The sequence below is a fragment of the Tachypleus tridentatus genome, chromosome 12 (genome assembly GCF_004210375.1).
Source record: "Tachypleus tridentatus isolate NWPU-2018 chromosome 12, ASM421037v1, whole genome shotgun sequence".
Lineage (NCBI taxonomy): Eukaryota > Metazoa > Arthropoda > Merostomata > Xiphosura > Limulidae > Tachypleus > Tachypleus tridentatus.
The window spans coordinates 136910831-136933557 of record NC_134836.1 but is presented as its reverse complement, the minus strand read 5'-3'; the positions used below and the strand labels follow the sequence as shown (position 1 = coordinate 136933557).

The 22727-nt window shown below is 32.7% G+C and overlaps 1 protein-coding gene across 15 annotated transcripts in view; it reads right to left on the bottom strand.

Annotated features, from left to right (window-relative positions):
* LOC143234822 (A-kinase anchor protein 13-like) overlaps positions 1-21268 on the bottom strand; it is a 35288-nt gene extending 14020 nt beyond the window's left edge. For 2 of the 15 annotated variants that reach the window (XM_076472478.1, XM_076472467.1), the window contains exons 1-8: positions 20525-21008; positions 19695-19781; positions 12506-12730; positions 11480-11706; positions 10997-11122; positions 9709-9826; positions 8258-8436; positions 3458-3692 (exon numbers count right to left, since the gene is read on the bottom strand). In XM_076472478.1, coding sequence (XP_076328593.1) covers positions 3458-3692; positions 8258-8436; positions 9709-9826; positions 10997-11122; positions 11480-11706; positions 12506-12730; positions 19695-19773 — 1189 coding nt within the window. In that variant the 5' untranslated portion in view covers positions 19774-19781; positions 20525-21008. Of the gene's footprint in view, positions 1-3457; positions 3693-8257; positions 8437-9708; positions 9827-10996; positions 11123-11479; positions 11707-12505; positions 12731-13328; positions 13493-13805; positions 13960-14156; positions 14240-14469; positions 14696-15577; positions 16484-17622; positions 17682-19694; positions 19782-20524 lie in introns of those variants that run through there. The other 13 variants (XM_076472469.1, XM_076472464.1, XM_076472471.1 and 10 more) reach the window with 13 other exon arrangements.
* Positions 21269-22727: the final 1459 nt, after the last annotated feature.

Here is a 22727-nt window from a genome sequence, read left to right as displayed (position 1 = left end):
GAAATGTTTTCTGTAAAAAAAGACATACAGAATGGTAGGAAGCCATCAATGTTTGATGTCACCTAGATTAGAATGTAAACCTCGACAGTTCCATTGTATCAAGGTGACCATTCTTAGTTATGTGCAGGTGAACTGGGTGGAGAACCCTTCTATTTATGATCCTGTCTTTTTTTTTTTTTTTAACAGTCTTTATTCAAGAGAGGTCTGTTAACCTCCACGGATCTGGCCCTGGGTCAATTGGGCAGGTCCTTGCTGTTGGAAGAGGATTCCAGTGAACAAGGATGTGAACAAATAATTGTTTTGCATCTTGGGGTGAGAGAAAGATGTATCTGAGGAAGTGCCTGTACTTGGAAGCAACGGATGTGGATCTCGGGATTTGTTGGAATGTATGGAATGGACAGAGATGAGTGTTGAAGTTGATTCAACCTTTTTAAACATGGAGGTCAGAAGACTTTTCATTTGGTTTGAGGACAGTTCTTTTGAAGGCACAGAAATATCCTTGTGCACTCCCACTGTACTAGTGGAAAAAAGTGTAGCAGCATATATCTGAAATGAAGTGGTGGACAGCAACATACGAGCCTCAGGATAAGTAATGTTATGAATCGTTTTCAAATGTTCAATCTCTTTTTCTTCCAACCATTTAGGGCAAGAATGAAAGTAGGATTGGTGAGAGCCATTGCAATTGATGCAATGAGGGTCGATTTCACACTTGTAGACATCATGGTCCTTGCCACTGCAATGAGCACACGTCAAGGAACCACAACATGATATCTTCGACTAACCGAAACAATGACACTGGAAACATCGGAGAAGGTTTGGAATGTATGGCCACACTCTGCAATTAAGATAACCTGTCTTTATGGTGACAGGTAGACATGGTGATGTAAATGTCAGAACGAGGACATTGGTCGGCATTGTAATTTCATCTTTGTGAGTGGAGATATGCCTCGCTGCAGAAATTCCTTGGGTGAAAAACAAGTGAGAATCTCTGACTCTGGGATGTTCTTCAAATCCCTCTCAACACTAACTCCTCATGATGAATTCAAAGTAACATTAGGTGCAACCTCAATAGGTATATCCCCAATCGCCTTTGAATGCAAGAACAGTTCACTGTGTTGAGATGTAGATATTTCCACCAATATGTCTGCAGATTAAAGCTTCTTTACTGACTTTAGAGAGCCAGCAAGTCTCTCTAGTCCCTTCTGAATGAAAAAGGGAGGCATTTGCCCTAAAAGTTTGTCTGAAAGAGAATGTACTATAAGAAAATGAGGTACAACAGGTGTTACAGATGTTGAAGATTGCTGCTAAGAATCTTCAAGACGTAGTTGTTTACATATGGACTGTTTTTTTCACTAGTTAAGTTTTTATTTGGAAAATCGATAATAAAAAAAGGAAATTTCGGTGCCCACTGACCCTATCTGCCATGGAGCCCTACAAGTGGATGCACTACAATGTCAAACAAGGACACTGCAGCAACACCAGAATATTGTGAGCACTATACCCAAACACCAGCATCAGATACAACATCCACAACATCTGTTGAGAACATTCAATAATGGTACTTGGTTGACCCTAACCCAAGTGAACCAGCCAATTGACCCAAATGGGGCCACCCCAAGGCTGCCCATCTACAGGAAGTCAAGGCCAAAATGGTCTGTTAGGGTTGAACCCTTCAACCACCAGGATCCTCTCCTCCCCTTCATGGGTCACCACGCTCAGCAAACATGTGGGTGGATGTTTAGATCCCAGAGGGGGTAAACTAAAAGAACAGAACCTTTCCTGGGAGGTCCCTTCACCATGTACAGGAATCCATACCAAGGGTGGTCATGGGGAACACCTCTAATGGTGAAAGTAAACCTATTCAACAACATACAGTAGCCACTAAACACTCCTAGTACAATTAATGTAGCAGACATTTTAAAATCTACGTAGCATGGGTGAGTACTAAAACAACAGGCGATGCTGTTTTAAGTGTCTATAAACAACTAAAGAAATTCAAAACACATAGCCTTAACGTCTAAACAGTGCTGTACGAGATAAAGATCCAACAGGTGATAGTCATTCCCAAACTACATTTTCAATTGGCAATGTATACCATTATCTAAATCCACCACACCCTTAGGTGACATTGTATTTCCCTACAACTAATTTCAACGTTGCCATTTTAATTAAATAACCTGAAATTTCATGCCTAAAACTTGAACATAATCTTAAAAAAGTTGAATATTAAAACAAACAAACATTCTGTTGTACAACATTATACATCAAAGGAAACTCAAGTTGGATATTAAAACAAACAAACATTCTGTTGTACAACATTATACATCAAAGGAAACTCAAGTTGGATATTAAAACAAACAAACATTCTGTTGTACAACATTATACATCAAAGGAAACTCAAGTTGAACAAACAAACATTCTGTTGTACAACATTATACATCAAAGGAAACTCAAGTTGGATATTAAAACAAACAAACATTCTGTTGTACAACATTATACATCAAAGGAAACTCAAGTTGGATATTAAAACAAACAAACATTCTGTTGTACAACATTATACATCAAAGGAAACTCAAGTTGGATATTAAAACAAACAAACATTCTGTTGTACAACATTATACATCAAAGGAAACTCAAGTTGGATATTAAAACAAACAAACATTCTGTTGTACAACATTATACATCAAAGGAAACTCAAGTTGTACAACATTATACATCAAAGGAAACTCAAGTTGGATATTAAAACAAACAAACATTCTGTTGTACAACATTATACATCAAAGGAAACTCAAGTTGGATATTAAAACAAACAAACATTCTGTTGTACAACATTATACATCAAAGGAAACTCAAGTTGGATATTACAGTACTTGTCAAAAACACGTCTTTTCATCTTTGAACAAAATGTTTGTGGTTTCACTGATGAAAACCTGAAAATTGTCTGCTGTCAAAATATATGAAACCAAAGAAAACTTAATAATTAATAATAAATGCAAGCAATTCCTATTTAAGTGAACAAAACATTTTGTAGATTCTATTATAAAAAAACAAATAGATTAAAACAAAACATTTACAAAGAAATGTGTGTTTGCATCCAAAAGCTACAAGTGTAACTAGTTAGCACCAAATGCATGATTTCAAATACATGAAACAAAGAAAACTTAATAATTATAATAAATGTTCCATGTTATGAACTAAACAACTATTCTATTATAGAATGCATGGAAATTCAAAACATTTACAGAAAACATCCAAAAGCTACAAGAGACAGACCTACAGGTTGTTACTAAAGATGCATGTTAATGATATAACACAATCAATCTCCAACCTGATACTGATGGATAATCTCAATTATTAAATCACTGTCAATCCCTAAACATATCCAATTAAAAGAATTTCTATTTTCTCTTAGATGACTTTGTAAGAACATTAAATATAACTAGCACTAATCACCCACCTGTAGCAACATTTCTAGTGAAAATATTCTGCACTTTCAGAATTGGACTATAGATTACTTTAGTGTCTGACATCAGATGAGAATTATGATATTTCAGCAAAAGTTTGTCATCATGTCTTTGGAGCAGAACCACTATATCCTCTAAGAGGACAACATGGATATCCAGCAACCTTTTTGACAAGCGCCAAGTCAGAAGTCCTTCATGAACTAGCTTGTGCTTGGTAAGGTCAAGATGCTATAAGAAACAGAAAAAACGTGGTTTGCTTTGACTATTTTAAACCTAAAGATACACAATGCACTATCTGTGTTACATCAGTAATTGATAACAAAACCTTGTTTTTAAGAACTACAAGCCTTCAGACAGCTATTAAGCCACTGGAGAGCAAGGAAATTTAGGAAAATATGTCTGATACAGTGTTCAGAGTAAAAGTATATTATTTATAGATCTCTACATTTAAAGTCCTTACAAACATCCATATATTAGAAATGGAAAGCATTAAGAAATTTAATGGATAAATAGGCCCTCTTGTGACAGTATCATGTACGTAAAGGCCCTCTTGTGACAGTATCATGTACGTAAAGGAAAGTGGCTTGTGCAAGGAATGAGAAACTAAACCATAAAAGTGATTTATTTCAAATACACATAAAGGTACTGTATAATGTAAAGTATATAGTTTACACATTATACAATATCCTGAAATACACAAAGATACTGTATAATGTAAAGTATATAGTTTACACATTATACAATATCCTGAAATACACAAAGATAGTGTATAATGTAAAGTATATAGTTTACACATTATACAATATCCTGAAATACACATAAAGGTAGTGTATAATGTAAAGTATATAGTTTACACATTATACAATATCCTGAAATACACATAAAGATAGTGTATAATGTAAAGTATATAGTTTACACATTATACAATATCCTGAAATACACATAAAGATAGTGTATAATGTAAAGTATATAGTTTACACATTATACAATATCCTGAAATACACATAAAGGTACTGTATAATGTAAAGTATATAGTTTACACATTATACAATATCCTGAAATACACATAAAGGTACTGTATAATGTAAAGTATATAGTTTACACATTATACAATATCCTGAAATACACATAAAGGTACTGTATAATGTAAAGTATATAGTTTACACATTATACAATATCCTGAAATACACATAAAGGTACTGTATAATGTAAAGTATATAGTTTACACATTATACAATATCCTGAAATACACAAAGATAGTGTATAATGTAAAGTATATAGTTTACACATTATACAATATCCTGAAATACACAAAGATAGTGTATAATGTAAAGTATATAGTTTACACATTATACAATATCCTGAAATACACAAAGATAGTGTATAATGTAAAGTATATAGTTTACACATTATACAATATCCTGAAATACACATAAAGATAGTGTATAATGTAAAGTATATAGTTTACACATTATACAATATCCTGAAATACACATAAAGATAGTGTATAATGTAAAGTATATAGTTTACACATTATACAATATCCTGAAATACACATAAAGATAGTGTATAATGTAAAGTATATAGTTTACACATTATACAATATCCTGAAATACACATAAAGATAGTGTATAATGTAAAGTATATAGTTTACACATTATACAATATCCTGAAATACACATAAAGATAGTGTATAATGTAAAGTATATAGTTTACACATTATACAATATCCTGAAATACACATAAAGATAGTGTATAATGTAAAGTATATAGTTTACACATTATACAATATCCTGAAATACACATAAAGATAGTGTATAATGTAAAGTATATAGTTTACACATTATACAATATCCTGAAATACACATAAAGATAGTGTATAATGTAAAGTATATAGTTTACACATTATACAATATCCTGAAATACACATAAAGGTAGTGTATAATGTAAAGTATATAGTTTACACATTATACAATATCCTGAAATACACATAAAGGTAGTGTATAATGTAAAGTATATAGTTTACACATTATACAATATCCTGAAATACACATAAAGGTAGTGTATAATGTAAAGTATATAGTTTACACATTATACAATATCCTGAAATACACATAAAGGTACTGTATAATGTAAAGTATATAGTTTACACATTATACAATATCCTGAAATACACATAAAGGTAGTGTATAATGTAAAGTATATAGTTTACACATTATACAATATCCTGAAATACACATAAAGGTAGTGTATAATGTAAAGTATATAGTTTACACATTATACAATATCCTGAAATACACATAAAGATAGTGTATAATGTAAAGTATATAGTTTACACATTATACAATATCCTGAAATACATAATGTAAAGTATATAGTTTACACATAAAGATAGTAGTGTATAATGTAAAGTATATAGTTTACACATTATACAATATCCTGAAATACACATAAAGATAGTGTATAATGTAAAGTATATAGTTTACACATTATACAATATCCTGAAATACACATAAAGATAGTGTATAATGTAAAGTATATAGTTTACACATTATACAATATCCTGAAATACACATAAAGGTACTGTATAATGTAAAGTATATAGTTTACACATTATACAATATCCTGAAATACACAAAGGTACTGTATAATGTAAAGTATATAGTTTACACATTATACAATATCCTGAAATACACATAAAGGTACTGTATAATGTAAAGTATATAGTTTACACATTATACAATATCCTGAAATACACATAAAGATAGTGTATAATGTAAAGTATATAGTTTACACATTATACAATATCCTGAAATACACATAAAGATAGTGTATAATGTAAAGTATATAGTTTACACATTATACAATATCCTGAAATACACATAAAGATAGTGTATAATGTAAAGTATATAGTTTACACATTATACAATATCCTGAAATACATAAAGATAGTGTATAATGTAAAGTATATAGTTTACACATTATACAATATCCTGAAATACACAAAGGTAGTGTATAATGTAAAGTATATAGTTTACACATTATACAATATCCTGAAATACACATAAAGATAGTGTATAATGTAAAGTATATAGTTTACACATTATACAATATCCTGAAATACACATAAAGATAGTGTATAATGTAAAGTATATAGTTTACACATTATACAATATCCTGAAATACACATAAAGATAGTGTATAATGTAAAGTATATAGTTTACACATTATACAATATCCTGAAATACACATAAAGGTACTGTATAATGTAAAGTATATAGTTTACACATTATACAATATCCTGAAATACACATAAAGGTACTGTATAATGTAAAGTATATAGTTTACACATTATACAATATCCTGAAATACACATAAAGGTACTGTATAATGTAAAGTATATAGTTTACACATTATACAATATCCTGAAATACACATAAAGGTACTGTATAATGTAAAGTATATAGTTTACACATTATACAATATCCTGAAATACACATAAAGGTACTGTATAATGTAAAGTATATAGTTTACACATTATACAATATCCTGAAATACACATAAAGGTACTGTATAATGTAAAGTATATAGTTTACACATTATACAATATCCTGAAATACACATAAAGATAGTGTATAATGTAAAGTATATAGTTTACACATTATACAATATCCTGAAATACACATAAAGATAGTGTATAATGTAAAGTATATAGTTTACACATTATACAATATCCTGAAATACACATAAAGATAGTGTATAATGTAAAGTATATAGTTTACACATTATACAATATCCTGAAATACACATAAAGATAGTGTATAATGTAAAGTATATAGTTTACACATTATACAGTATCCTGAAATACTTTTCAATGGTAATTTAAATACTCTAAATGACATTAAGTTTATGAGTAGCCCTTGATCTGAAGTACTTCAAGATAATCCAGTTCCTTTTAAAATTAATTACTTTGTTTTAACTGATAATTATGTCATTAGGAGTTAAAATATTGATCAATACTTGTTTACAAACAGTTACGGATAATCTGATAAATAATCACATTTCAGATTTTAACATTTTCATATACTTTTATAAAGAAGTATTTGCTGCTTCACTGACAGAAAATGTTGGACAATTACTTTCATACTGAATAAATTACACAGAAACAAAAGAAAGATTGTCTAATACAAAATTTAAGAAAAATAAGACCCTCCCCTATTTTGACTGTCCTGTCCCATTCATTAAATGATATAAAAATATAAACAAGTCTAAACCAGCCTTTATCATTCAAATATATATAAGGCTTTTAGAATAACATTGGACTTACTGGTACATCTTGGGTGTCTTTTCCTCTAAAGCAAAACTATTAATAAATGCATTTTATAAATAATCTTAAAGCCAGCCCTAATTCAATTCTACCACATGTGAAAACAATCCATTCCACAAGCTATCAACCCTGTTAGAAAAATATAGCTGCCTTAACTAAAAACAACATTCTGCCAAAATTTATATCTGTCCCTTTCTGCAATCACTCTGACCATTCAGAACTAAAAAGACATGACACAGTGACATTATTAATTCTCCTCACAATCTTAAACACTACAGACATACAATGTCTTTCCAGAAAATAATTTGTTTTAGTCAGCATATTTTCCATGAACAACAAATAAACTGGTATTATTAGTTCCAGTCCCTAATAAACTAATTAAGAATTACTTAATTACTACTTCTTCTTACATGTGGATTAAAAACCACGTATTTTTTAAAGCGTATATTTCATGCTTTTAACTAACTTTGTAGTTTTGAGTCAACAAAGAATCCACTTTTTCAAGGCCACTTCGATCCATTTTCTGTTGAAGCTCACACAGTCTGTGGTGGTTTTCAGCCTCTTTCACTGCTTGATTCACGTGTGCAAGAATCTGTTTTGTGCAGTCTATAGCTCGAAGAAGATTAGAGTACTCGTCTGTGTTTGCTGTAAGTACAGTACATTTATATTCTTCATAATATGGTGCTTACAGAAAACAATGTTTTGTAAACTAATTTTACAATTTCTGATAATGAAGTATTCCATCACTATAATTTTTTCTCTCATTTCTGCACATTTTGATTTAACAAGTTTTTTTATACTTTGCGAAGGAAGTGCTTATTTCCAATGCACATAATCACATTATCAAAGCCCAAATATGCAGCTAACATAAGATACTACTGCCACCACTATAACAACAACAAAAATAAAGTAAAAATAAAGAAAATTAATCTGAGTGTTAGCTTTCCACAAACAGTCATCTATTCACGAGATATTTTTGTTTCAATACAAAAGTTTGGACATATCTAAAACTACATATACACTTAACTAATGTTTAGTTTGAAAAAGGTTTTAGTTATAGCCAATGTGTTAAATCATTTCGATTTTAATTAGTTCGTTTTTCTATACGTGCCCCATAAAATGTCATGCTTTCTGTACGATTCACAACTAGCATCCAAGCTACACGGAAAACAAAGAATTTGTAATAAATTATTTCAGTTGTAACGAATGTCGTATCATTTGTTACTAACATCATCCTAAATTATTAAAACATAACAAACAAGTTTCCTGTTAATTCTAATGGCACAAAGAATACATTTTCTTCTGTCTATATTTTTGTCTTTCATTCCTCCCCCAGAAATTAATTTTAATAATCTATTTTGAATATTACCACATTAATGGTATTTAGATGACCCACACAGGTCAAGTTTTTAAGAGAACAGCTACAGTTTAAGATTACTTTAACCATAATCTCTGTAAACATCTTAAGTTTTCGTGATGGTTACCGAGAAACAAATCTCTTCGACTTTTGTCCCTTTTCTTACAAAACTATTTAGCAGTATTTTTATTTACACATACATAAAGGAAAAATAAACTATGTTAACAAAATCTAAATGAAAAAGATATAGATACATACACAGTATTCGGTGAAATCAAAATAAATATACAATCTATTGTAACTTATTTAATATTCAAAGTCACCGAAGACAGGAGAACATCTCTTAAGAGTTACTTATCAAACAGATTATACCCACTCACCAAGTGAGAACTACTACTATAACCATGGCTTCTAATGAACGACAAAATGACTAACTAGTGTAGCTGGTATCTGCTTATGTCTATTCTTTGTAAATCTTTTGACTTCTTATTTCTTCAATTAACTTTGAAAAACATACAGTTAAATTACTTGATAATAAAATTACATATCCAGGTACTTACGTTCTGAATATTTCACAATGTTTCCAATGAGTAACGGATACTTTGTAAGCCTTTGAAAACCAGTAGCTATAATATCTTTCAACTGTAATCTTCTACAGAGAGGCTCCATCTCAGCATCCTAAAAGAATAAAATGTTTTCAGTAACATGTAAAATAAGAAAAACGTGAGCTGCAACATGCAGATTTAGGTTTTTATAGGCTCACTGGTAACAAAATTATCAATTTTTTTAATGTTTTCTAATAACTGCTTCAGAAAACAACTAATTTCCCCATAAAGAACCAACACGTTTTATATGATCACTAGAATGTAAGAAATGAATAATAACTGATTAATAACTAATGTTCATTTAATTAAAGCCATTAGTTTGCTTTAATTATTTTATAATGGTTTGGAATAAGTCAAATCATCAAGTCATGCGACAACCTCAAACAATAGAAAGCTGTTGTTGAATAGGAAGGTTTAGTAGAAATACATTTGGATTAACACTGTTGTAGGTATTGTGTATTACTACTGAAAAATGACTGCTTGTGGAAAGAAATGTAATAAGATTTTTAGACAAAGTATTCATAACATTAGACCACAAAGGTATGTTCAGATCAGGGAATTGAAACTTCCAAGATGAGAGCATCCCTTCCTCATAACAGCATTGGAAAACAGAGGATTATGGATCAACTTGGGACACCAAACTAAAATGACCTACAATAACAGTACCCAAATGATAGGAACGTTGGACATCCTGCAGTAGATAGGATTCCATGAATACAATAGTCAGTGGTAAAAACATCCACCTATTCAAACAAGTCAACAATACTCAAAGTCACAAAAGTCCTCCATCTGGAAGCGAGGCTAATACAGTACAAGTCTACAAAGGTAAGGTTTATAGTTGCACCTCTCATTAAACCACTGTATACTTCAAACAGATGGAGAATGGAATGTGTATTCATGCTATTTCATACAGACATACCTGTCAAGTCACCAGATGCAACACCTATATACTTCAGTACAGTTGTACCATTAAACTAGACATGAGGAAACTGATGTATCATACAAGAGCCACACAAGGAATAGTGGTCTGTTTTGTACACGACAGCTTGACAATAGAAACTTCTGCAATGGAAACAACATAGAGAGGCTATTGTCAAGACACACAGTATTTAGACAGAGCATGAACAAATTACAACATGGACTGTAACAATGTGCTGATTAACCAGAGTACAGCTCATAAGTTACTAGCAGGATAAACGGTCCTGCCTTTTATAATAACAATTTTAAACATATAAATACTTACAGCCAGAAACTGAGCAAGTTTTTCTTCATTATGTTGCCTGACCTTTAACTGTTCTAAAGCTATTGACTGGTTACAACAAAACATGGAAGCTGCTTTCTTGAGTCTTTCTCCAGAAGAGCCATCAAACTGAAACATTAAGTAATGAATGAAAAATTGTCCCAAAAGGTAGAAATACTACATTCGTTTTATTCAGAGTAAACAAAATAAATGCAACTTCAGCATCCTAATATTACTTTCAGTTTTCATATCATCTTTTCAAAAAAGGTATAGCCTATAAATAATTAGAATTATTAGAGAGAGAAAAAAAAACTTGATGTAGAATGTACTTATTATAAAATGTGTTTTACCATCAAATCGTTTATTCTCTCTCTCTCTCTCTCTCTCTTTGTGTCGTACAAACTTTTCCTCTACAACTGATAAGAAATGACATCTGTAAAGAATGACCTATCAAAACTTAGTTTATTACAGGTAAAAATCAATTACCATTTGTAACATCATTCCTCCAATATCACCAATTATTGGTTCTTCTTGATGTCGAGTTTTCATCATTTTGTTGAAACCACCGTGTATTTCGAGCATTTCCTCCAAGTTGGGAAATAAAAGTTGAAGCAGGTCTGAAGGTATTAGCTGTTCTTGTTTCAGAGGTCTGAAGAATAACCTATCGAGTACCTTGAGGTTCCGAACGTGAGTTTGCTCAGTACGAAACAGTTCTGCAAGACAACAAACATTTAATAATTACATCATATATCTTAGTAATAACAATAAATGAAATTTAAGGAGATGTGCACAAGTCTTCCTATTTCACTATTTTAATTTCAACAAAAAATACTTATTGGTACAGACATTCATACTATTCAACTACAAAAAATACTTATTGGTACAGACATTCATTCTATTCAACTACAAAAAATACTTATTGGTACAGACATTCATACTATTCAACTACAAAAAATACTTATTGGTACAGACATTCATACTATTCAACTACAAAAAATACTTATTGGTACAGACATTCATACTATTCAACTACAAAAAATACTTATTGGTATAGACATTCATACTATTCAACTACAAAAAATACTTATTGGTATAGACACTCGTACTATTTAACTACAAAAAATACGTATTGGTATAGACATTCATACTATTCAACTACAAAAAATACTTATTGGTATGGACACTCATACTATTCAACTACAACTGTGATTATCAACTATCCAACAATCAACTACTGCAATTCCAAATTTATTTTATCTTTTCATAATACTAATAATAAAAAAATATATTAAAAGTGATGCATGTCTGTGAAAATCACACAAAACTTTTCTGGATTAGCACTTAATAATTAATCTGTATATATATATTATGAACTTACACACCATAAAAGTACAATATAGAAATCCTGGCAGACTGCAGTATTTATTTATTTAGAACAAGGAAGGTGTTGTTGTTTATTTAGAACAAGGAAGGTGTTGTTTTTTAGTTAGAACAAGGAAGGTGTTGTTTTACCACTTATCACATCTTGTCGCTTCTTTTCCTTTGGTTTCATAAGATGCAACTCTTCCACGTCAATGTTGTCTTGCCACTTGGGTTGGTCTGTTTCTGATTCCATGTCAGAGTCATTGTAGTGACAGAAAGTTGGTGTCAAAACACATGGTGAAAGAATCCCAGCAGAAGGGCTGAAGTTTTTAATCAAGTTCAATGGGGTTCCTGAAGAACTTCGATGAGCCATATCTGTAGAAGTACATGGGTATTTCATGTCTAGACTCTCAGATCTTTTAAATTAAATATTACTCTAACTTCACTGGTTGCCATTGTTGTTAACATGCAAGATGTATATTTTAAACAAAAACACCTTGTTCAAGTTTCATAACATTCATCTGAGTAAAAAGTATATCATCTTAAGTTTTAATTTGAACCATAATAATGAGATATTTATTTTTAATAACCAGATTGTAATATTTTCTTAAGCATGTCTGTCAGTGTGCACTAGCTTGATGGAGTCAAGTAAAGGCTAATCATAATCTGTATGTTTTGACTGTTAGCCAATATGTACGTTTGTATCAGGAAAGAGAGATTCTTACTACTACTACTTCAGCCGTTAATCTCTAAGGATACAAAATTTAGGGGACAATGGAAACTAAAACAAGGATTGTTTCAGCGTTCCCTCATAATCAAAATAATTATATGGGTTGTTTGGACTGTTTCCCGGAAGCTAGAGCATTCAAATACAGAATTAAACCATTTATGCTTATTAACTTATGACGCAATAAAAACAGTTTTGTAAACGACATATTAAAAACAAAAAAAGCACTACACGTTTATCTTTCACCTGCAAACAGTTCGTTACTAACCCAATGTTGTACTGTTAACCGTAACTTCGCCATGCAATTTCACGAAAGGGAAAGATCGAACCCTCGAATAAATGTTTTTATATGTTGACCTTATAACTGTGACATTTATAACATTAACATAATTCACAATCACAGCTATTACAACAGAACAAAATGTTCCACTAAAACATGAAACAACTAATGAAAATTAATTTTTTACTTAACATGTATCAAAGTGAAGTGAAACAATTTTGTTTTCACTCGATATTTTTAATCCACAAAAAAAAAAACCTTGATTTTCTTTCTCTATTACGAATAAACATAAACCAATAATATCAGTTTTCCACAATCTCCATAGTTACTTTACATCTAAGTTAAACCATATACAGTTTGATTGGGACTTTCTTTACCTTATTTTTTTATAAGAAAAAAAAAAGTTTCTCATATAATAATGAACTAGAATCACAAAGATTTACCTGAACATTTGTCATAATAGTTATACAATTTTACTGATGTATTCACACCGTCTTTTGCCTTCATTCTGTCGAATACAGACTTGATTAGGCATGTCAGAACATACGAAACATTACGAGGGTGGGACAGTCAAAAATGAATAAAAATTGTCTAGCTGATGACCAATAAAAACAGTTTACAATATTATTTAATTTCAGACAATGATAATTATTGTAGAAAATATACATAGAAAACAAAAAGTTGTATACAACAAAATTAATTTTTTACATATGTCGTGCACATCTCATACGACATGGTTTTCAAAATGTTTTTTTTCTTATATAGGTTCTGTACAGAAAAAACTAAATAAGCACCTTTCTCAGCAATATGTTGTGAGAACAACGATATTCAGGACCCGCAGTTTAAAATATTGTGGCACGTGCTCCCAGTTCTAATGTGTATGATGTAGGGGGAGTGATAATAGTTCCAAGTTTTTATATTAAAGTAATTCCTTAACTCATGACTGGGAGCAGTCAGTGCTATTGAACGACGTTTCAAGACCTCCCCCCGAAACACAGGAAGACAAACGTTCATTACTTTCACCGAAACGTGAATTAATTTGTAAATACGTCACAAAAATTGATCATACAAGATAAAAATAAGCACCCGTGTAAAGCAGTTACTTACGTGTTAGAAGGTCTGATATAGTTAATATCTACATACACGCATCACTGTTCCATACTCAAAGAGTGCACTTATTCGTTTGTTATTAATAACCACAAATCTACACGATGAACCATTTGTGCTTTGCTCACTACGGGTATTAAAGTTAGTATGCGACATAAATAAAATGTTAGGATTAGTTACAATTTGTTTTCAAGTGAGCATTTTATGGAGCAAACAGATATTTCTCACTACGCGGCGCTATATGTACATTGCCGTCTGTTTGGTATTAATCGCAAAGGTGTATAAATAACCATTTGTGTAACGTGGGTATTGAAACCTGATTTCTGTCATAATAAGAACTCCGCTTTAAAAGGGTGTAAATACATACAACACTAAGAAGCAACGATAACTATTTATGTTCGAGATATTAAAATATATTTATTGAATGCTTTCAATATGCATTAACTATGTGTCAAAATAATAGCACTGAAAAGAGCAGTAGTTTTTATTTTAATACATAATTATGAACCAAAAAGAGAATATTCAGCAATTTAATACCAAAAGGTCACATACACAATTTAACTGACACAAAATTCAGTGGTCAGGATCTCGAATGAACCACAGAATATTTAACATAGCTCTGTGGGGGGTGTGTGTTTTCTTACAGTAAAGCCACATCGGGCTATCTGCTAAGCCCACTGAGGGGAATCGAATCCCTGATTTTAGCGTTGTAACTCCGAAAACTTACTAGCGGGGGATCGCTGTGGGGCGTATTTAGAGACAACAAAATGTATTCTATACTTAAGTTTTAGGTTACATTGTTTGGTATAATTCACATTAGCTCTATGTTAACATACAAAACTTATAGCTTCTCTTTTTACCAATTACGTCCAAAGTACTCATGGGTTAATTTCTAACGAGAATGTCATATAAATATAAACTGACGAGAAATTACTATATGATTTAAATTGTTTTCGTCTATTTTGTGAATAAGCAATTTTAACCAAAAAAGACTATTTAAATCACAAAGTTTATGAGTGGTTTGGCTTCGACATTTAGTCATTATTAATATTTTAAAAATACTTTAGGTGTTTGGCTAACATGTAACATATATCAAAACCAAACAAACCGCATATATTCTACCACCATACTTCGTTCTTCCAAGCAACACTGACCAATCATGGATTCTGTGAACAATTTCTGTTGTGGGGATCCCACGCTGGGAGAGCGGTAAGTCTACAGATTTACAACGCAAAAGTATAGCGTTTGTTTCCCCTCGGTGGACAAAGCAGATAATCCCCGATGTGGCTTTACTATAAGAAAAACGCATGCACTGTTTTATCTGGAATTAGGCGAACCAAAGAATATTTTAGGCCTCTACGTTCAAGTTTTGGTGAAGAAACGAAATAATACAACGTTAAAATCAAGGGTTCGATTCCCTTCGGTTGACACAGCAGATAGCCCTATGTGGCTTCGCTATAAGAAAACACACACACACGAAACGAGATTTTTAAAAAAAAATTACGTTGACACACTAAAACAAATTACTGGAACAAAGAGTTTCTCTTCAAAGGTATGACTACAACAAACACAAATATAAATTTATTACAGGACGTACTACCTGTAGAGAAATTTATATATTGTAAAACACACTGTAAGATTCAATCTTCTCATAAACCAGATTCGGGGATTAATATTTGTTTGGTTTTAAATATCAAACTTCATTTTCATCTGCCATCCAGACTGTGGTATTACAGCATGTATCAACACACAGCAAAGATAGCACACTGTGTAGCTTTACGCTAACAACCAATGAATAAACGTTTCACCTGCCACCCAGCCTGTGGTATTACAGCATGTATCAACACACAATACAGATTGCTTCAAAACAAACAAGCACTGCCCTCAAGTGGCTTCCAAAAGCACACACACAGTCCATGTAATACTCATCACAGGTCGATCCACACGTGTTACAAGTGGTCGACAAATTCAGGAATCCGTCCAAGGACTCCTACTTAAAAGTATCAATCAACCCAACTTACGAAGATTGCCATAAACAGAAAGAATATTTGAGCTTCCACGTCATCAAGTGCTATATATAGAATATATAACTGACGTCATGATACAAAACTCGTGTTGTAACAGAGCAAGAGTTAGCTCTTCTGAGAAGCTTTAACGCATTTTTAAATTAAGAGGTTCGGATTTTGAGTGTGGCTGTACCTAAAGCATAAGAAGGGCGTGGGTTGTACAAAAAAAACAACAAAAAACACGCTTTTTTAAATATTCCAAAGCTTGTGTGAGTGAACAGATATAAATAAACTGAAATACTTTCTGTAGAATATTACTTTATGTGTGGTTCAAAGTTAACACGTGAGTCATTAGAAAAAGTTCAGATACGTGTTTCAAAAGTATTAAAATATTTAGAACAAAATTAATCAACACAACGTTCTGAGAGGTTGGAATTGAAGTCGCTCCACGACCAGGTTTATCGTTTTCGTCACTGCATTAAAATCGTTATAAAGTGTCATCGCACGTATCGTTATAAAGTATCATCGCACGTGTCGTTATAAAGTATCATCGCACGTAGTACAACTTAAGCTGATCACATAAGTTCATTAGTACACACCCGCTAGTTACAACGGTACACTGTTGAAGCTATACACACCCGCTAGTTACAACGGTACACTGTTGAAGCTATACACACCCGCTAGTTACAACAGTACACTGTTGAAGCTATACGCACCCGCTAGTTACAACAGTACACTGTTGAAGCTATACGCACCCGCTAGTTACAACAGTACACTGTTGAAGCTATACGCACCCGCTAGTTACAACAGTACATTGCTGTCTGTCAACGAACAACCTAGCTCTTTCAGGCACAGGAGTGTTATAATGAGATAGTCAATTACACTAATCGTTGGTAAATAGCTACCAAAGAGTAGGTGGTGTTGACTAGCTACCTTACCTCTAGTTTATCACTTAAAAAGTATTCTCCGGGTGGCTTTATGGGACAAATATCTAAAGTGAAAACTTGTTTGTATCTTTGTCCGTCCAGTGTTATAGCGGTACGTCTACAGACTCACAACGCTAGAAACCGGATTTCAATACCCGTGGTGAGTACAATGCAGATAGCCTTTTGTGTAGCTTTACGCTTAATTACAAACAAACTTGTACCTTTTTGATCTGGGTGAGTTTGGGTCACATCTGTTCCTAAAGGAATGTCTGTTTTCTGTCTATAAATAAATACAGATATCAAATTTAACAATTAGATTTGACACCATCATATGCATATACATATACATCATATGTATAATGAGGAAATTAACATTTATATGAACACATCCTTATAGAATAAAGTTGAAAGCACCAAAATAATCGTTAGGGTTAGAAGTTTTTAAATAATACATGAGTAAAATTTCTATATACCTTTCTTTAAGTGTAACAAGTCATTGTAGAAAGAACACTAAAATAGAAACAAATTTATTCCATCTGGTGGCGTTTCGATTAACTTTATCAGGCTTAATACCCAAATAAAATGAATAACAGTTGTGTATTTAAAATGGAACGTTTCCTTGTGAACGTAAGGCTCGAGACAATATAACAATGGACAGAAATACAGCAGTGAAACTATGCAATACAAACTCAGTAACGTTAACATTTTTGATATCATAAGGTCATTGAGGAAGAGGTTGTAGTTTCTGTGACTTATGCGATGTATGCGGGAGACAAATGGGTGATAAGTCACAACTACAGATGTTCTGGATAATATGGATTAAACACCAACATTTTGACATAGCACAACTGAACTGATAATAAAACATAGTTCTTACAGCATCAAATACGTATGTTCATGTTGACCACAGAGAAACGGTGACCTCATGAATGTGTTGCAATACTTCGCTTTTATTTTATTCGTTTCTCTCTTTCTCTATGTTGCCAGAGGGAAAAAAAAGAATTATCTGCACTAAAAAACAGAACTGACATCTGTTCTACCCCTTCCCCCAAACCCAGCAGCTTCGCGTTAATTCTACAATCAAGCATAGCACAGCTAGCACGTGGTGTAGCTTTGCGCTAAATAACACATTAACAATGGAAGTTCGTTTGTTTTTTTTTAATTTCGCGCAAAGCTACACGAGGACTATCTGCGCTAGCCGTCCCTAATTTAGCAGTTTAAGACTAGAGGGAAGACAGCTAGTCATCACCACCCATCGCCAACTCTTGGGCTATTCTTGTACCAACGAATAGTGGGATTGATCGACACATTATAACGCCACCACGGCTGAAAGGGCGAGCATGTTTGGTGCGACGGCGATTCGAACCCGCGACCCTCAGATTACGAGTCGAATGCCTTAACCACCTAGCCATGCCGGGCTTAGTGGCTTTATTAAACTGAAATCAATTGTATATCTAATATAAATATAATAGTTAATCTACAGACGAATATGGATATCAATTATAAAGTAAAAGTTACAGAGCGTCCAAGAGTTTCTAATCTATAAGCTTACCATTAACAACGTTATGTGAATACGCACATTTGTTAGTATGATTTCACCTCGGTTTTCTCTTAGATGACTTATTAAAAATCTTTATATTGCAAGCTTTGTTAATATTCTATATCCATGTAAAAAATTACTTATATATATATTTCTAATATAAATACTTTTCGACCTCTACAATGTTTGTTGTATCTCAAACAGCCTGATGAGGTATAGCATTTAACGAAGTGCGTCGTCTATGTATAGAGCGGAACCTGTTTCGATGAAACAATGTTTAAAGCTCTAAAAGAACAAATAAAATACAATAAACGTAACACCAGCGTCTCATGAGAGAAACAAGTAGAGATAATGAAGGTTCACAGTGGTGCCCTAAAAACATTCCAAATACATCCCCTGGATCGGTAAAAACTGTTTTATGGTACCGTATAGGAATCTAGCCTTTGGAATATGCCCGGCATGTCCAGGTGGGTTAAGGCGTTCGACTCGTAATCTGAGAGGTGCGGGTTCGACTCCCCGTCGCACCAAACATGTTTGCCCTTTCAGCCGTAGGGGCGTTATAATGTGACGGTCAATCCCACTATTCGTTGGTAAAAGAGTAGCCCAGGAGTTGGCGGTGGATGGTGATGACTAGCTACCTTCCCTCTAGTCTTACATTGCTAAATTAGGGACGGCTAGCGCAGATAGCCCTTGAGTAGCTTTACGCGAAATTCAAAAACAAACACTCTTTTGGAATAACACACACACACTTGCCCAATAAAAAGGAAACGTGTATAGCGGAAGGCGGAAGGTCTGCGGTATTCCCTGGTACACGCCGTCTTGGCTGGAACATGTACGTTCCTGAGAACAGTAGAGTTTTGCAAGAATCAATTAAACGTATTTGGCCTTATGAGCAAATTCACTTAAATTGTGGTTGTAGCTTATTGGTGTGAAAACTATAAAACATCGCCAAAATAAAAATAATAATAACAAGTAATAATTAAAGAAAATTAAAGTTGACTTCTTACAGAATGAATAAATTATCAAATAGAAAAATTGCATACAAATCTTACACTACGCGGGTATCAAAACCCGGATTATAGCATTATTTAGCCACGAACTAGCGACTGGACCACTGGAAGAGAGACTGTCATCGGGCTGATAAAGATAGACTGATTTGATTTATTTAGTTGTTGTTAAACACAAATTTACATATCTGTGTTTTTCTCACCACGAGTACCGAAATCCGATCTTTAGAGTGACTAAGTTAACTAAAGATACGATAATTTGCACGCTCACACAACATTTAAAAATCTTAGTTTCTTTAACCAGACATACAGTCCAATTTAGTTCTTTCAGATACTAAAGGATTATTTATTTGGTTTATCAGTTTTTATTATATCTTTACCACTGTAGTAAAACCAAAACAACATTTGAAAACGTTTTTATACGTGATAAACATTACAGTTTAACAGCATTTCTTGCAGTGTTTAATTACACTAAAACAGATTAATAAGTTTTACTCACAACAATACTTCAATGTTCAAACGTCTTTCGTTTCATAAAAGAAACATAACATACATGTACACAAAACGACGACTTACCCTTCAACGGAAACTTTCAAAGCGGCCGGTAAAAGCGAATTTATTGCAAATAAAGCAAAGAAGAATCATAATAAACTAAGATGTTTTCAAACATTGTGGCCAGAGTGAATTAAAGCGAACAACACAGTCTTGACAGAGTCACTCTTTCAAATGTAATCTCTAAAAACAGTATTAGTTAGAAGTTAGCCCTCACTACGGTAACGTAACACACCGACACATCTAGATGCCTAACATCTGAATTAACGAACCTACAACTTACGAAATAAACGGAACAACAATTTTACTTTATTCTTATTGGTCACCAGAAAATTAGTGATGCAACAATACGTTTGTGCGGATTGTTCAGAACTAGTTCTCGAACGTGAACAAAAGATATTTGGAGGGTGACAATGTTTGAAGTTAAGCACACACACATGTGCTCTGCTTACTACAGATATCGGAATCCGATTTCTAACGTTCTAAATCCACAGACACACCTCTGCGCCACTAGAGGAGAGCAAATAGTGACAATATCTACAGGGATCGTTTTCAGAAATACGTTTGCTGGATTTAATGGACGAAAATTTATTTTACTTACTAAATGCGGTTATTATTATTTATTTTACATTATCAAGGTTTTATAAGATTAACTTTAGAAAGTGAAAAAAAAAATATTACAAAATCTCTATCCAAACAAGAATTATAAAACAAATAGCTCCTCAACTTGACAGCTTTATGCCATGTTTAAGCAGACAGGAAAATTAACAATCTAAAGCTTAGAAGAATTCCAGCTACGTTAAATTTTTCTAAATTAAAAGTATTTACCAACGATGACGCCCTCTATGGACACATTTAAATAGACATTACTAAATTACAGATGTTAATGCTGTTAAACAATATCCCACACGAATTCTCAAAGAAAATAAACTCGAAAATATTTCACAATAAAATACATTTCTTACAAATAATTAAAAACTAGAAATGAAATATTACCAAAAGAAAACAACTACATGTATAAACTGGAGCGTTACAAGACAACCAAATACACTGTCCAAAGATTTGAATACTCTGACATAGATGCCTGGGATATACTCTGATAAAGAGAGTCACAGTGCTGTTATATACATTGTTATTTTACGATATACTAATTCCGATCATGTCGACTAAAAAACTTGAAGCTCTGCTCATTTAGATATTTATTATTAGTTATTTGTATACAGAAAACATTCACTACTCAATCCCACTATTCATTGGTAAAAGAGTAGCCCAAGAGTTGGCGGTGGGTGGTGATGACGAGCTGCCTTTCCTCTAGTTTTACACTGTTAAATTAAGGACGGCTAGCTCATTTTGCCCTTATGAAGCTTTGAGCTAAATTTTCAAAAACAAACTAAACATTCAGTGCTTTAAATTATTTGTATACATTACTACGTTTCAGGTCTGAACCAGGTAGCAGTTCTTTGAATCTGGTTTCCATTTTTCTAATTAATACCAAATTTATTCAAAAACCCGGCACAAAACTGAGGCCTATACTATGTAAAAACTACACTGACAAACACCACACCAACATTATTTATAAAATACAATGTGATAACAGGTAGCAGTTCGTTCCACACATATTATTCACATACTATTAGTATCACGAGAAAATTTCTCAACCAATGTTCTTAGAACTAAAAATATATTATATGAGTAAGATTTTCCCGTTAGGTTTATAATTTTGGTAGTTTTCTAATTTAGCGAAAAAGGCTCAAAACAATGTACTTTCCAATTAAGCCTATAACTTGGTTTGGTTTGCTTTGAATTTCGCACAAACATAGATGAAGGCTATCTCCGCTAGCCGTCCCTAATGGAGCAATGAAAGGCCAGAAGAATTGTTTGTTTGTTTTTAAATTTCGCGCAAAGACACACGAGGGCTATCTGCGCTAGCCGTCCTTAAATTGTACAGTGTAAGACAAGAGGGAAAGCAGCGAGTCATCACCATCCACCGCCAGTTCCTGGGCTACTCTTTAACCATCGAATAGTGGGATTGATCGTTCCATGATAACGTCCACACGGTTGAAAGGACGAGCATGCTTGGTGCGACGGGGATTCAAACCCGCGACCCTTGGATTACGAGTCGAGTGTCTTAACCACCTGGCCATGCCGGGGTCAGCAGTTTTCGAGAAACCAAAATCTGTTTTATGTAATAGCGTTCGTAGTATTTTGATTTAACCCTAAAGCAGTT